General features: G+C 40.2%; 1 protein-coding gene across 1 annotated transcript; it reads right to left on the bottom strand.

The window, feature by feature from the left end:
* Positions 1-7: 7 nt before the first annotated feature.
* Positions 8-3,751, bottom strand: LOC130175715 (protein FAM180A-like). Its single transcript, XM_056386219.1, has 3 exons — positions 3,432-3,751; positions 455-552; positions 8-337 (listed from the first exon to the last, which is right to left on the bottom strand). Exons 1-3 carry the CDS (start codon positions 3,517-3,519, stop codon positions 8-10), a joined length of 516 nt encoding a protein of 171 aa, XP_056242194.1. The 5' UTR covers positions 3,520-3,751.
* Positions 3,752-17,864: the final 14,113 nt, after the last annotated feature.

Raw genomic sequence — 17,864 nt, 5'->3', positions numbered from 1 at the left:
TGTCCGTTCAGTTTGTCTCTGTCAGATCCTGCTTGACGGCTTTGTACAAGCTAACAAAAGACTCCGCCCATACATCTCGTTGATGCTCAGTAGTAGCGTTGACCATCTGCTGGGTAATGTATACCAAGGTCAGCAAAGTGCGCTCGAAATCCTCCTGATGCAGCCGACCGATACGATTTGAAAGGCCAGAGATGAGCCTGAAAATGTCTGTTAGCTTCCGGGGAACAGTCTCCTCACAGATGACCTCCAGGTTTCGTGTCTTGCGGAGGGAAGCCAGCTCGGCATCTTTCACTGAAAACTCTCCGTTGGCATCAAAGTGTACGCCAGCCAGTAGAATCTATTCAGTAAAACAGAGAGGAAATTTGTATCGGTGATAGTTCATCCTTGACGTTTTGTTGGTTTCACACTTAAAATAAAAAAAAACTGTCTGTATTTATTGATAGATTTGTCTCACCTCAAATAGTAGATGAACATCATCAAAGGAGTTGTGGAAAGAAGGGTTCACCCCATGTGCTACCCCTCTTTTTATTCTGCTTGCAGCTGGGAACAGGGCTAGTAGGTAAAGAGACACAGATCATGAGAATGTTTTTTGGGTTTTTTTTTGTCTTTTTTTTTTTTGTCTTGTGATTTACTGCGTGCGGTGATACCTTAAAGGCATCTTGAAGTTATATCTGTGTCAAGCAAACAAACTCAAAACTGTTAGGTACCATGAAATGCAGATTTCACCGGGGTGCTGAAGTTCTAGCACATATGACACCCATTGGTCCCACACCAACACATACAGCAGTTAATCTATGATATACACACTGCGCTTCAAACCTGCGATCTCTGACCTTACAGATGACTTCTATCTGCAGGCGATGAGACATGACCTCCAACTTCAAAGGCTGCAGAGGAATCAAAGGCGGAGTAACACACGGCTCCAGATGATTTCAACATGCAGTGTGTGGGTTTGGCATTTTAGCCTCATTTTAACGGAATTCCTCAAAATCACAATTTAGAAGAGTGTGTTAGCTGCAGTAGCTCTTGTGCAGTCAAAGAAAGTTCACAGACTAAAGCCCTTCCCTGTACTTGAGCATGGTGTCAGCATATAACATTCATAATGTCAAGAATTCATGGACAATATGATTGCTTTTCTGTTAGGATAAAACGGTGAAGTATACTTTGACTGATTTGGGAACATAGCTTACGTTCAGAAATGAAAGGATTACCAAAGTTATTAGAATTCATATTGAGGGAGACATGAATGTGTGTACCAAATGTCATGGCAATCTATTCAATAGTGGTCAAGACATTTTGAACAAAACCACATGGGGGTGCTAGAGGTAAGGGATGGCCAGTCAGTGGGGTCGCTCCTCTGGGGAACATGAATAGCCATTGATTCAATTGTTGTTTAGATATACAGTACCAGTCAAAAGCTGGTATACACTGTCTCATAAATTGTGTCCAAACTTTTCACTGGTACTGTATTTCAGTTTTGGCCTAAGTGATGGACCTACCATCCAACGTACTGCCGTTGCGACATTGCCAGCCCTAGAGCCATAGTGCTAGCATGGCTAAAAGGTCAAGAGAGAAAGAAATTCGTGCCAGGAATAGATTTAAAGTACTGTGCATTATGTCCAACATTCTTTGCTGGCTGGTTTTATTAATGGGAGTAAAATGTAGGGCTCAGGCAGTTTGCATTGCATATGGTTTAAAGGATAAGCTGCAGGTAGCAATGTCGAGTAGTTCAAAAGGAGAACAGATGAAGGGAAACCATGAAGAAAAGAGGACATCATGCAGACAGACAGAGAGCCCCCCCCCCCCCCCCCCCCCCCCCGTCATGCAGACATTGATGTAGAGACTGATACTGATACTGACTGGAAATGCACTTTGATGTCTGATGTCGTCACATGAACTTGCAGCATTGCAATCAAACTCATTAAACCTGAGCAGTTTTGTCTGACATCCAGTCCGGAGTACTACTTATGTATTATTAAGCACTAACTAACCACTTCCTCATTTTTGCTTACCCTCCCAAAGAATCCAGTTGTGTCAACTGAAATGCACCTTTTGTTTTGTTTTGTTTTGTTATATTTGCGAGCAAATAGTTTGAGCTAGGCTGAAATCACATGGTAGTATTTACTGATACTGATGGCCCACAAACTGCTGATGTAAGTGGTATTTCCAAAAGGAAAAATGCTAACGAAGATGACGGGCTTTCTGTGCTTTTCAAACTGTGCCGGGCAGCTTCACTTGCTTGGCCGCTCCAGCTGGAAATTTGACACACTCAGAGATCACGCAACATCACATCAGCAAACTGCACACAGAATATGTTTAGCAGCTGAACTTTGTATCAAAGGCATGGCAGAGGCCAAATATGTACTTCTAATGAGTCCAGCTTTTTATGATGAAGTGTTCCTTACTGCTGCTTTCATTTCATGACTTGGAACTTCCTGTCAGTGGAGCGTGCCCATAACCCAAACCAGAGATTTTAACCATCGCAGTTGTGGTTCTGCAGTTTATCACTGCAGTTTAAGTTGTGTTTCTGTCTGTAGTGTCTTTTTGATCGAGTGATGGAACCAGAAACACTCAGACAAAAGGGATTCCATGAGCAGAGCTGGTCTGAATACCTCAGCGGTATGCTTTTCATTCACTCTTCATTCATTCATTTCCTCTCTCAGATCAGTGTTGGACCCCTGCCATCGTCTCTCATGAGAAACATGTGCAGATGACCTCTGAACCCACAGCAGAACCTACAAAAGTGAAATGTGCTGTTATTTGGAATTGATATTTAATCTATAAATACATAAATGGTGATCATCTTCTATTGTATTTTTGGTACTGTGCTGTGTTAAAGCTATATGGTGTTATTGCACTCCTTATTTTGTTTTGAAGGGTGTTCCTCCGGACAGAGCAGTGTTAATGGTGCAGGAATTCTTCTGCTCTGCCTTGTAACAACAAGAAAAAAGATAAGTATGTAGCTATTCATGTCCAATATACATAATGATTCATTCTATTGGCAAAGCTATGATTACCACAATATTTTTTTAAGCTGTTTTCAGTGAAAACACTCAGGTTTGGAAAGAAATTAAAAGATGAGGGTCACTCTCCCCGTGGTTTAACATTACAGTGCAGCTAAACCAAGGAACACTCAATGTTCAGCCAAGATTAATTTAATCACTGTTCCATAAAAAGCTAGGATTTTGAATCTGGATTGAATCGAATTGTGTTTATTGAAAGATCTAACACAGAATCAACAATTGTCAAAATTCTCCGGCAGCCCAGACACATAAAAAAAACAACAAAAACAGTTAACCCATCGTTGGGATTAATTCACCATCAACCACTGCTGTGAAATAATCTGCTTGCTATGTGAAAAAATTACAATATAAACCCGCCACATACAGAAAATGAACTTATTGCCATTCAGGATTTAATAAAAGTCTTACCTTTAGTCTGATATTGTGTGACACCTGCCTTGATATAGCAGTAGAAAAGACCAACAACGATCATCCTCCAGGGCAGCATGGTGGCCATGTCACTTGTACAATGTGTCAAGTGTCTCGTAACAGTGGCTGGACAGAGGTCTGCTCAAGCTCACCTACTGTTGTGTCTCTGCCTCTTTGTTTTGCATTTCTCCACCTCTCTTTACTGTGCATCTGCAGCCCCACATAACATCGTACCATACGCCCTCTTCATCATTCGTGTTCTCTGACTCCGTGTGTCCTCGGGACTGTGTTCCCCCCACCCCCTCCTCCCATCAACATCTGATCTTGCTCTCTCTCTCTCTCTCTCTCTCTCTCTCTCTCATACACCCGCCTGAAAGCTTTTTCATTCTTTCCGCTGCTTGTCATCAGGTTTCATTTCACAAGTCGTCTGCCTGTGCCTTTTACTGCCTTTATGCTGATGACACCTTGTTGTCTGTTTTATAAGCATCATCTTCATCACTAGCAGCAGCATTTTTTCTTTTTCATTTATCTTTATTTTCTTCATCTGATGACTTAATAACATTAATGCATGTAAGCTTTAGTCAAGACCTCAAATCCACTGCTGATTTTAATTCTCCTCATCAGTGTATCCAGTCATAGTCATTTTAAATTTGAAAGGTTGTATACCATAGTTCAATTGCCACCAGCTAACCATGTAATCATGTACAGCATGTTATTCTCAGCCTCAGTTTAGCAATCTGTCACTGTTATTTACAGTCTGTTCAGCCAGCAGCTGTCATGTGAAACATTTTCTGTCTGTTGAACACATCTGTTGTTGCTGACTTTTAAAATAATCTTGTAGTACAAAGCCTGATTTGTCTTGGCTTGTTTTTGTGGGTTGAAGAATTGAAAGTGAGAGAGAACATGTTTATTCATCCTATGGGAGCTGTGTTTATTTACCTCTGAGGTCAAAGTTAGTTCTGTTTTTACCAACAGCATGCTCCCTCAGCGGGTTGGAGCATGTGCGCTGGTGCCAGGATGACCATCGGTTGGTGTTCTCCAGGAGGACAACTATGGAAAGTTCACACTCCATCAACATGAAACCCCTTTAAGTTATTGTTTCTAATTATACAAAACACGCGCCCCAAGCGCTAGGCAGAAAACATACGCAGAAAACCACAAAGAAAAACTTTGTTCACTGCTTGGCACCATGCACCTTCTCCACAAGCCTGAGGAACAGTAACCAGAAGTGCAACTATATAAAATAAAATTTTATTTGTTTTAACACTATTAACAACAATTAATTCCATTCGGGCACATAACCTGATTCGAACACGTGAGCACAGCACATGGTTATGTTTTCTAGATGTTATTTCCATGCATCTGTCCCTCACCCTCAGGATGTGTTTCTGTGGCAGTCAGACTCAGAGAGATGTGGCAGTCGTGCTGCTGCAGAGGAATGCAGACTGTGTTACAGCTGGCAGGAGAGCTGTGGCCTCAAATAATTTATTTTCTTAAAATGGTGCGCTTAGTGAGTGACTCAGAGATGGCTAGAGCTCTGTGTTAGCATAGGGTGTGTCCTTTTGACAATGGATGATCACATGGTTAGTAATAATCAGTCAGTCACTGGGGCTTGATGTGTCTGATGTTGAATTTGAACTTGTTCACAAACAAAATCAAGTTGGCAGCGCTGAAGGGAGGAAAAATTTAAGACAGGATATGCCTGCGGACCGACTGTTACACAACAGAAAAAGACAGCGTCCACATATTTCTGACTCTTATATCCTGCTGCACCTTTTGCACTCAGTGACCCTGCTTATCACTCTGTGGCACAACATGTGGACTGTCCACATTGTCTTTCAAATCTTCCACACAAAGTGTACAAGGTAATAGATTCAGTAATGACACTGATGAGCCAAAATGATGATGATTTAAGTGTCTGAAATCTAAATTTACTGCTCATCAGGGACTAAACTGCTGAGTGTTTCTGTGTAGGAAACATCGAACAGTGGTGTGGTGTAACTCTTTACTCAAGTAGTATGCTTTAATAAGATTTGAGGTATTCAGTTGAAAATTTTCCACTTTATGCCACTTCTTTCATTCACTCCACTACATTATAGAGGGAAATATTTTTTTTTTGTGACTACTATAGTTCATATTGTATATCCAAACTTATGATCATCTTATGAAATATCATACATGGCTGAAGGTTCAATGACCCAATGCCAAGTTTTAGTTTTATAAAAAATATAATTATATATCACTAACCTTCACTACTTACTGCTTTTACCACTTTTGATACTTCAAGTACTTTTTGTTGAAAATAATTTCCTGCTCTTCTTTTATTCAGGTAACATTGAAAAGAAGGACTTTGATGTATTTGTACATAGTGGTATTGGTTCTCTTACTTCAGTAAAGGATACAAACACTTCTTCCAGAGAGAGAGGGAACAAGTTGGTCCAAACCGTTCTCGTGGCAGACGCTTTACTGTGTCACACACAGGTGTTACTAATAATGCTGACAGGGCTGCATTCCACTCTGTGTGGCAGTGGCAGGCCTCTGTGTGCACGCTGGCTCTAACAGAACAGAGCTGTCATCAGTGTTATTAGTTACACCTGTGTTTTTTCCTGCCGTGACAAGTCAAAATGCCTCATGTAGAATATTATGCAAAAACTCTGTGGCTACAAAATCACAGAATAACAAAGGTAACCGCAAACGGTCACTTTGCGACATAAGAGACAATCACAACAACATATTAATAAAACAGAAACGTATGATGTGATATGCTAAGCACAAGAGCTGGTTTCGGTTTTCATCTATATTTCATATTAGAGGGGCAATATATGAAGTTGAATATACTGATCATGAGGAACCTTACACAGCCTGTGAAAATAGTTGTATAATGTCTTCTGTGGCTCTGGAGAGAGCTTGTCGAGTCTGAGAAAATGATGTCTGATGTCATCAGGGGTATCTCAGTTTCATCTTGAAATGTCAGAAATCCTGTGTTGAAAACTGGGGATGCAGAGTTTGCAAGATGTGGGTGAATATCAGGCAGGAAGGGAACAGTGTAGCATGATATCAACTTGCTTTATGGGACATGTAGGATCCAGTGTTTTTGTGGATATGCTCTAGGGACGAAAAGTCAAGTTATTTTGGCCTCAAAATTTGATAAAATCATATAATGCACCATGTAGAATAAAAGAATACGCCTTGACAAATTGCAACCTAGAAAAAACCTAAAATCTGTAATAATATTTGTAATAGCTGTACCTTTCCACTAGATGGAAGCATTAGTCTGTATCTGTGGGCAGCCTCAGCTGAAAGGTTAATTTCAGTGTTTTCTACTTTCTTATCAATAATACGATAACCTGGGAAATGTGGATTTAATGTGAATGTACATCATTATTACCTGTATTTGATTTTTGGTCTAATGCAGGTGCCTACAAGACATTTGGCACAACTCCACTTAATTCTGTGAAGCTGTAAACTTTGAATACCTCACTAACCACACAAACACACAGTCATGGCAAACTATTGTATGAATTTCATATTAAAGCATTTTCAATGCTAGAAGCTGGAGAAACACACACTCAGGGCAGTTGCCACTTCACAGCCTGGTACTGCAGACATCCCAGCTTCCTCACCGACCATCTGTCATCACTATGCAGTTGTATTGTATGCTGCTGTCTGCAGGCCAAACCCAGTTTATGATCCGTTCAGCCACCCTCCTGATTTTAAAGTGATACTAACTCTTCATCATTTCTGACTTCTGGGACACGTTCTCTGACCAGCTTTCTGGCTGGCGCGGTAACACATCACCGACTCAGACTGTCAGACCCACTGTCCATCTGTTCTTCATAGACATGGACCATAAGAGCACAGCCATGACTGTAATTAGCTGCATGGGGAAGCTCGAAATCCCCAAGACTGAAGTCAAAACGTGATGTTCTGGGACAGTCTGCTTCCAAATCGCAACCAAAAATAGCAGTGTGGGAACAGAACAGACTTTGGATTCTGAACTGAACACAATTACTGTACTTTGATAAATGACCCATGTTTTCGCATTTTGGGTTTAAGTTGCAACAAATATCCAGCCCCATCAGGACCTGAAAACAGCAACTGTATTGTTTCAGAATGATGAGAATAAATAGTATAAGTGCTCTGATGGTATGCTTTCTCTCCTGGGCTTTAAGAAGACACAAATGCAAACTGAGCAAGAACCAACAAATAGGTTAAACATTTCTTTGTGTGGAAATATACTGCAGATGGTGCAACTCTGTGGAGTGTTTATATACAAAGTACTCTGTTCTTCGGAAGATGCTTTGGGCATCTAGGAATGACAAGTCTATATGAAGATAAATCAGTGCATTTGAAAGTTAATTTCCCATTTGTTGGTGCATGATATATGACATAAATAAAACAATTCAGTTTTTATTTTCATGATTAAATCACAGTTTCAATCACAGATTAAATCAATCGTGTCAAAATCAAAATTAAATTAAAACCATGTGTGTTTAATTACTCCAGAGCACAACACTGACATGTTTTAAATGAAACTAAAATGAAAGTGAAATGAACTGTTGGCATTTTCATGTTCATATTAGCTAAAAATACACTGAAAGAATGTGAAAATGAAAACACAAACTCAGCTTCTGTACTTAAATCTGAATAGCTCATTTACATTTTAGATGCATTTTTGCATATTTATTACTTTTTAGGTTTTGTTGCAGTACAGGAAGCACATTACTGTACACTTCACTTAGATGACAAAATACAAATTCCAATTCACATTTAGTTTCATTACACTGTTACTCAATGAAGAAGGGAGTTTGACTTGGATGGAAAGATGACACCAAGACTTGCAGTTTTATTTTGGAGATGCTCATTATAAAACGTTTTCCTTCTCATATTCTACATTATATATACACATTGTAAAAGATATTTCAGTGTAATGGAATGTTCTTCATTTAATATTGTCATTCCTAAACTTCCATACCTCCAAGAGTTTACACAAAATAACTGCCGGAAAATCCTTGAATATATCGTTTTGAGTTATTGCCTCTCATCTCATTCAGCTTGGTTATTCAAAGATTTCAATCTTGAATGCTCAGCCTGCAGACAGAGACACAGTCTGCCTCACATTCTGGACCCATCCTGCCTGAATCCTCCTCTTATCTCTGAGGACGACAGATGAGCTGTCTGCAGTGGCAAGGCCTTGAACATGCCCCTCATCACTCACATTCACTTTTCAGAGTCTTTGTCTGAGTTTGTGAATGCGTGCATGCGTATGTGCACTTTTATTAGAATATACTATGTGTGTCTGCAAATCCTCAGCCAAATCCACAATAGTCACTTATCCAAGTTCTTTTGCTCCTTTCTTAACATATCCCTCTTCCTCCACATCCTCTTTAGCTCTTTGTACTTTTGCTGCTTCCTCTCATCTACCTTGACCTTGACCATCTACAGTCAGCCTCCTTCCTTTAGGATCAGAGGGAAAATGTAGCGATGCGGAGCACAGATGATCGTGCAAAATCAAACAAAAATACAACTTTTTTCAGTCCTGTACAGGGAAAACTTCATTTTACAGCTCACTTCCATCTCTTTGAAGCAAGTTTGGTTCCTCTTCCTTCTCCTAGTTAAGCTGTAGTAATGGCTCAATAATCTGGGAGAGTGACCGTGGGGCTATGTTTCAGGCTGTGAAGACTGCTGCAGTTCAAGGCCATTACCTCACTTATAACAGGGGGTCCTGCTGGGAGCTGGGAAGTGTGTCCGCATCTCAACCAACTGGCCAAAAAGGAGACCATTCTCTTAATCATCCTTTTAATGTTTTACTGCCCGTAAAGTGAAATAATACAAAGAAAAAAGGGGGGGAGTGGTGAGCTACACTGATGAGTAAACACTCAAATTGTTTTTTTATGAATACACACTTTCCAACATTTTACTTGTGTAGACATGTGCACACACACAAGCCCAATAAAATGTCAATATAAACTCATCAGACTATATGAGACTGATGTTTATGTTGCCACAGTTAACGTGACATTGAAGTCAATATCCTAATGGACCTACATTCCATTGACATTACAATTAAGGCTACTGGCTTTCTTTTTGAGCTCTTTCACAGGCTGATGGAGATTACATTAGCCCCCTTCAGCTTTTATTGTCTACTTCACTCTATCATTTTCCTCTAATGCACTTGAGCTAAGTTCTCAAGTCCTTTCTTGTTCCTTTTTATTCCTCCTTTTTAGCCATGCTAGTGTCATGGCTCTAGGGACAGCATTGTTGGTCTCAGTCCGTCCATCACTTCGTTCCATACTGAAATATCTTGATAATTACAGGATGGATTACCATAAAATCACGGTCCCCAGAGGATCAAGCCAAGTGATTTTGATAACCTTCTAACTCACCACCACGAGGTTCACAGTTGTGGTTTTGAATGGAAATTAAATGATATGTAGCAACTGTGGTGATTTCTTATGTTTAATGCTGATTAGTAAATGTAAGCAAGCCGGTGAACATTGTAAACCCTATACCTGTTTAACAACAGCATGTTAGCACGCTGACCTTAGCATTTAGCTCAAGCACAGCCTCACAGAGCTGCTTGCATGGTTGTAAACTCTTCGTCTTGCTTCTTTATGCCTTCAGTCCAACTGAACATCTCTGTTTCTGTGCGATAGGTATAGTCCTGACATTGGGCTTTCAGAAGAGAAGGCTTATCTTGTCAATCTGATGTCTCTCTCTCTCTCAGTGACCGTCCATATACTGTATAAGGTGCCCTCTCGATTACACATTCTCCTGTGCATACCCAGGTTCTGCACAAGCTCAGAGCCCGAACACAAAATAACTTTAAGCCTGCAGATTTGGGAAATAAATGTCAAACAATTGTTTTCACAGCTGTGCACTTGGCGTAGATGCTGTATGCTGGTGTGACTGGTATGTATCAGACAAGTTGAGCTCAGAAAGGAGGGGAAAGGGACTCAGAGTGTGCTGTTACAGAGAACAGGACGGGGTCGAGCTGCGGCGTATACTGGGGAAGAAGAGATGAAGGTCACTTGTAGGTGATTGATGATGTTGCCTGCAGCGCTGTCATTGAGTAATTGACCTGAAGTCGTCTGAGTTGTTAGTATTGAATCAAGCATCTGTAATGAAATCATAGACCCAGGCGGTGCTAAATGTAGGGATCCGACTCTAATGCTGCAAGAGTGATGAGGCTGCTGCTGCACTCATGTCTCCCGTCCCTGCGTGGGCGTCCTGGTCAGACTCCAGTGGGAGACACAGAGGTAGTGTTGTTCATAAACAAAATGTAGCTGTAATCATACTGAGAAAAAGTGTAAATAAAAAAAAAATGCAATATTTGTAGTTTATGCAATAACAGAGGAATTGCAGTTATTATAATAACTGTCAAGCTAGATGTCTTAGAGGCTTTATAGCTGAAACATTGGTGACTTATGCAGAGTCGAATGAAACATAAAAATAAACACAACTTTAATATAACTTCTTGTACATTCTCTATATTTGTTGATTTCACATTCTGTGTACAATAATGCAAAAAACAAACAAACAAGTTCCACCAAAGCTTTTCCAGGTAGAGACTAACAATGAAAATGCTGCTCTTGGATGACTACGCTGGTCTGGAGGCTGGACACATCGTTTTACTGGAATCAGTTTTGTGAAGTCTCTGGGATAATTCCCCCGTCACATGCAATACAGTTTCAATCAAAACAACCTCTCTGTCTACGGGAATGTCGAGTGGGTGGCTCACTCCTTCTGTGGTCTCACCGCTAACTGTGTCACGCACTAAAAGGGGAGTTTGGTTCAGTTTTTAAGCAGGTATTTAGTTCTTTAGTTTAGTTACAGAAAATGACTGTCTTCAGTAATCCAGTAAATTTTATAGTCTCAAAGGAGCAAATTGCTGCACATTCACTCTTCACTTTCAGCCCTTTTATTACTCAGCTATTCTCGTGTGCAGCACAGTGTATGCAGACGGAGTGCAAGACACGCCAAACCTGCATTATAAACAATAACAGATGGACATCATAGACAAAGAGTCTCCCAGTGGGTGCCAAAGCTGGCCGGTCAACAATGTGACTAATGATTTGTCAGCAGTAGAAACGAGGATATGAGCAATGCACTGATCGTAAAAACGGGATATCTGACCTGTGGTGACAGCATCTCTGCTGGCAAGAGGTGGATGAGTACTGATTCAGTGGGAAAGACATCCACAGCAGTTTATCAAACTAGAAGACAATATAAATATTTTCCTGAGGCATCAAATCGAGTTGAAATTAGGAGATTTTTTTATTGCTGCTCCCACTGTGCTCCTCCATTCAGCACTGGCAGATACTGTATAAACAGGCTCAGGTTTTCAGATACAGGAGAGACTCTTCTGCTAGAGAGAAATTATTTCCTTGAAAAAACTGTATGTGTCAATTAACAGAGAAGAGGCTGCATAACCGCTCTGCGCTCTCTCATTCTTCAAATGTTACAAACAACATAACTGAAAAGAAAAAAATACAAGGTAGTTATTCCTTTGTCTAGTGGCCTCATCTGCCAAAGAATGTCATTAATCAGTACACCCAGAAAGCCATTTTAAGAGGTGGAATTTAAAGTGGTGGGATAATGATTTCAAAATATAATGCAATATAAAATGAAGGCCAGATTGCCTAGGTTGTAGTAATCATGAAGATTATATGCTATTAGACTACATTCCGAATGTGGATCAAAATTAACAGATGAAGCCAATTATGCCGTGTCTTTCTGTTCCAGAACAAAATGGAAAAATTGATGACTATCCACAATGCAATTACTTTTTATTTCATCTATCTTTTAGTTCATTGCTTTGTTTCCTTTTGGTAAAAGGAGGGCGTAGGGCCTCAGTTTACAGTATCGTTAGAGGATTCCTGTGTGTTGTTCTGGCTCTATCGGTATTTGTTTTGGTGAGTTTAATTAACATTGACCTTGACGTTTCCTGTCTGACTGTATCTACATGGACATTAGCGGGCTTTTGGTGTGGTAGTGAAAGGTGATATGTGAGAGCAGCTGTTTGGTCTCCACAGCTCTTCTGGAGTGTCTCCCAGGAGCTAATGCGTATGTGTGGTGCATATGTGTGTGTGTGCGTGTGTGTATGTGTGTATGTGGATCGTGCTACAGATTGCACTTATCTCATAAATCAGCAACTCTGCTGAGATTCACCCCATATCACCTTGTTATAAAATCTGAACTGTGCTTTTATTATTTTACACTTTCCCATCAGATGCTTCTCTTGTGTGTTCTCATGTATATCCATCTGTCTTAGAGTAGATTTAATGATAGACTAGATTTAATAACCATTTACATGATTTAAGGACAATGTTAGCACCCTGCCCCCTGTTTGAAGTGCTGTGTATCCATGACTAAATTGCTGTAGAATTAGTCTCTGAGAAGTCTGGAGGATGTAGTTATGCAAGTTTCACTGTCTGTTTAGACACAGTCGGCAATAAAATCCAGACCTCTCACTGCTTAAATCACATTTTGCCATAACTTAACTTCCCACTGAGTGCATGCTGGGACAGAGTCCAGACCCCTGTGACCATGAAATGGAGTAAGTGGGAAAGAAAATGAATAAATAAAGGAATTAACGTTTGCCACATCTGTAAACCGACATTGGTTTTTCTTTTGTCTGTGTGCTAAACCTCAACACACTGGAGACACTGCTGGTCGAGGGCACATTACAGGACAACTCACAGTGTTCAAGTCACAACTGCAATTTTGTGATTAGACATTTATTCATTTGGTGTGTGATGTCATCTATAGCTATGCTAGCGGCTCTGTGAGGCTGACCTCAGGCACAGAACTGCTTTGAGCTAAATGCTAACTTCTGCATGCTAGCATGCTCACACCATGCTGATGTTCAGGAGGTATAATGTTCACCATGTTCACCATCTTAGTTGAGTGTGTTAGCATGCTGAGACTTTCTAATTAGAGCCCAACATGTTACACAATGAGTAAAGCTGAGGCTGATGGGAATGTCATTCGTCATAAGTGGTTCTGCACAGGCGGCAACCCTGTTTCCAAAAAATTATGCTGATACAGGCTACAATTAAACTGAAACAGAAACCTCTGTTTTTTTGGAAACAAATCATTGGTTTGATTAAGTTCAGAGCCAGCTTTTTATTTTTGCATGAAGTGCTACATTTATTAACAGCAGTGCAGTCACCAGGACGTGTTCGGGGTGAATGGTAGGCGTACAAAACACACAACTCTCACACCAGAGACCAGAGTTTGCATCCACACCCATCTTTGGTTAGGTTTAGGCAACGAAAGCACTTTGGTTAAGGTTAGAGAAAGATCATGGTTAGTGAGACAGGGTTGGAATGGGCCAAAACCACAACCTGAACCCAGCCCATACCTTCGCCTTTCAGACCCAAAGGAACCTGACTTAGTCTGCCTGGTACTGCTGAATTTGAGACCCAAACCCGACCTGAGTCTGAGACTATCCTGTCTTCTACAAAGACAAAGTAACTGAGCTCGAGCAGAGCCCAAAACTTTACTTTATGACCTGTTGTTGGGACCAGTCGGGTTCAGATCATGTTGCTGAGCTCTAGTTATAAAAGAAAAAAAAAAAGAAAAAGAAAAATTTGGCTTGATGATGGCAGTAGGTGAAAAGATCAGACTAATGCAGTCTGAGTCTGTCCAGTCAAGATAACAAACATAACAAAATATTGCTAATAAAAAGGCAGAAATTTCATGTTGTTGAGTCAGAATCTACTGAGATTAGTGCTTGGTCCATCTAAAAAAAAAAAAAAAACAAGACGGGCTGACATATTTTGCTTGCTGCACTCCTTATTTCATTTATGACCCACATATTTCACAGTAATATCTACACTACCTACATAAATATTTGTAGGTATGAAATGTCTCTAGCAATGGAGGTACTGTAAATTCATGGTTGAATTCAGGGCCATGAAGATGAAAGTTTAATGATGGTTTGAATCCAGTCCCGCTCCTCAATCAGATATCATCCTACGATCTTACAAATGAGACAAAACTAGCACAAAAGCTATAAAAGAAAGTCAGTGTATGAAACACATTGTGCAGAGTAGGAAAGGAAACATTTCAGGCTTGGTGTGCATTTCCACAGCAGCTGATCATTATGAGCATAATCCTGTTGGAAAGTCTCTTTAACTTTGATTTTTGTTGGCTTCACTTGGAGCCAAATGCTGATCATAAGATGTTTTTGTGTATGCATTACAATTTGAAGTCATTATATCATTACAGCAATTGCCACATGTTTAATAACAACACAGTCTCACCCTTTAACCCTGATCCTTTCTAAGTCAGGCCAATTTAACAGCTGCAGACAAAGGCTTGTGGTTGTTATAGAAAAATGCTTTGCTTATAATATTTGTCATTAAATACAGACCTGAAGTATAACATAAGTATGTTTATCGAGGGTATGGTTATGCTTGACTATGTTCTTATGTCTTAATTGTCCTCCACTACAGTTGCTGACCTTCCCTTCCTGCTGGATGTGGCAAAACATGATCAACGCTGCAGGCGTCAAACACTTTATTACATCAGGCCATGCCTCATCTGTTGTGAATGCTCGCCTGCTGTGCCGAACTCTCCACACCAGTCCTCCCTAAACATGATGGGTCTTACCCAATGCACATTAGTCTTAATTAAACTTAAGTGTTTTCTCTCTCCAGACTGCATCCTCCCTCCCTCTTTCCCCTCCTTTTCTCCTTCACTCCCCCAAGCCCTCCCTTTTCTGTCACTTCCTCGTTTTTCCCCTCCATCCTTCCAGCAAAGCTTCATCACACTTAATGACTTGGTTGTCTGGTCTCATGGGAGGTGCAACCAGTTTACATTCATTTATTCACAACTGTAGGCAATAAAAATAAACAGACTTTCGGTTCACAAACCAATGGGATGTTTCCAGGGCATTTGCACTGGCTCTCTACTGTAAAACACTGGGTGTATGTATAAATCCTGGCACCGATCTCCAGTCTCTTTGTACAGTATCACATCGGAGCACGGCAAACATGCAGTGTTATTCTCTGGTGATTCCTTTCCCGAGTTCTCCATAAATGTATTAGACTTCACTGGTTTGACCTAACCCTCATCCATGAAGTACATAATTTAAACTATACTGCTATATATAACCTAAACAGTATTCCCCACAATTTATCCAATGTATCCATAACAAGGTGATAGCTATTAGATTGACTCATAATTAATAAAAAAAACGTGTTCAATGTATAATTTTTAATATGTAAAAGATACATTCAACCCAAGTATTAAACTGACGTCTCAGAAAGTAGGCTACTGCTAAGCTAACAAGGTTCTGTAATTACTCGATACAGCAAATGTGTACGAATCCGCCACTGTAAATAATCCCAGAAAAATATAAAAAGAAAAATTAAAGTATGTACAAGCTGTTTAAAGAGTAACTCAACAACCCCTGAATTTTTTCTCTTTGTTGACAAGATTGTTGTGTACTTCAGGACCCTGTGGCATCCCTGTTGATTGTGGTTACGGGTGTAACTGAGCACATTTCTAATCACACTGTTCAGTTACACAGGGTGTGGTCAGAGAGAGTTAGACCTTAAATATTTACATTTTCAAAAAACATGAAAAGGCAATGACGTTTCCACATTTTCTGGCCACTGTGATGTTTGGATGTTTTCAGGAAACAATACAGGGCACAAACAGGGATTGGATTCACTTGGATTTTTTTGTGGTAATTGTATGATCAGGTTCAACTCATAGACTGTAAATAAAGACAAAGAGAGAAAGCCATATAACTTGTCTCATATTTGCAGGAAAAATCCCCCAACAAACGCCACAGGGGTCACGTTCAATGACTCAAAAGAGATGCAGTGATGCAGAGCAGACAACTAGTAGTGTGAACGTACCCACCTGAGGCCACGCCCTCAATTATGCATACCTTTAAGCTTTAATAAAATTTAAAGAGGTGAGTTATATAAGGATTCATGCTGTAAAGTTGAGCATTTTAACATGGGAGTCTATGTGAACTGACTCGCTTTTGGAGCCAGCCTCAGGTGGCCATTAAAGGAACTACAGTTTGTGGCACTTCTGTGTGGTCCTGCATGAATCTTGCAGTAGCCTACTGTACTTCCTGCAGATTCATACTAAGTTTACATAGGTACTTGCCACATTATTAGCAGTGATGGGAGCCTGACCTCTTTCACACAGTGTATAGCACATGATACATTTTGTGGAATTCTTGCATGGATTCTCAAAACAGATAAATAACCTGAATATAAACAACACACTGAGTTGTGATGATAGAGATGTTCAGAGATAATTTTATCATTCTCATTCCTGTGGAAAACAATAAATCTCATTATCTGTGGTTGGTTTAAAAACAAAAAAAAAATACCTCTGTTCCAGTTTGGCGCTGTGTCCGCCGGCTTCCTTCCTGTCCCTGACCTCAGAGGTCAAGGCAGCATAATGAGCACACTCTCCAGTTTCTCTCGCCCCTCTGCACCGGCCTGTCACTGTGCCTCTTGCAAAATATCACAATCTCAAAGCTGTTCCACTTATGCTGCTTCAATATGACCCCTCTGAATGTGAGTTTTTCCACTTGTGTATATTCAGAGACAAATGACCAAAGCACATGACAATGACTTATGGTGAAGGGGAAACAGGACTGGCTGCAGAAATATCACTGGATATGATCAACGTAAACACACACCTCAGCGTTAAGCAGAAGCTGTGCTGTAAAAGAGTCATATATCAATGTCTCACAGGCTAATGTAGAGTGCACTGCATCAGAATAATGTTTGTTGTCTTGCGGCTAATACCATCTACCCCAGACACCAATATCCTATCCATTATTACTCCCCATAAGTTTTTAATAATCACATATACTCGAGTATTACAGAGTTTCTCAGCTGTATGGGAGACCACAATACCTTTGGGTAGTGGAGTTTGGTAAACCTCATTAATGTTGCCCAGAGAGAAAAGCCCTTTTTAAAGCCTCAAAGTGGACTGTAAAAGGGACTGGGTCAATAAAGTCTTTATTTGTCTATACACAGCCTGTCAACAGGTTCTTTGTGTTGTTTTCCTGAGAGTCACTTTTGATTTAATGAATGATCCATTCTAATACAGAGCGGTTAATGCAGAGCAGCGGAGCTTAAGTTCAAAACTGGAAAGTAAAGCATTTGCCAAGGAAAATGTTTGCAGTGACTCTATTTAAAAAGTCAGCGCACTCAGTCTGAAGGTAAGATTAGATTTGGCAGCACTTATTCTTACCTGCTACTGTTACTACCTAAAGTTTACAGCCAAGCAAGAGTCATAAAGCATTTATAGTTATAATCCCTGAGTTTTTCATCAAATCAAACCCCATTTTGGATTCTGTATTTGACATTTTTCCTGCAATAGCCATCCAGTGTATTTACTTTCAATAATTACCTCTATGTATAGTAGTTTTTATTAGCAGTGATGGAG

Source organism: Seriola aureovittata, chromosome 10 (genome assembly GCF_021018895.1).
Source record: "Seriola aureovittata isolate HTS-2021-v1 ecotype China chromosome 10, ASM2101889v1, whole genome shotgun sequence".
Classification (NCBI taxonomy): domain Eukaryota; kingdom Metazoa; phylum Chordata; class Actinopteri; order Carangiformes; family Carangidae; genus Seriola; species Seriola aureovittata.
Note: the sequence above shows the minus strand (reverse complement) of the source record. Positions and strands in the feature narration are given on the sequence as shown.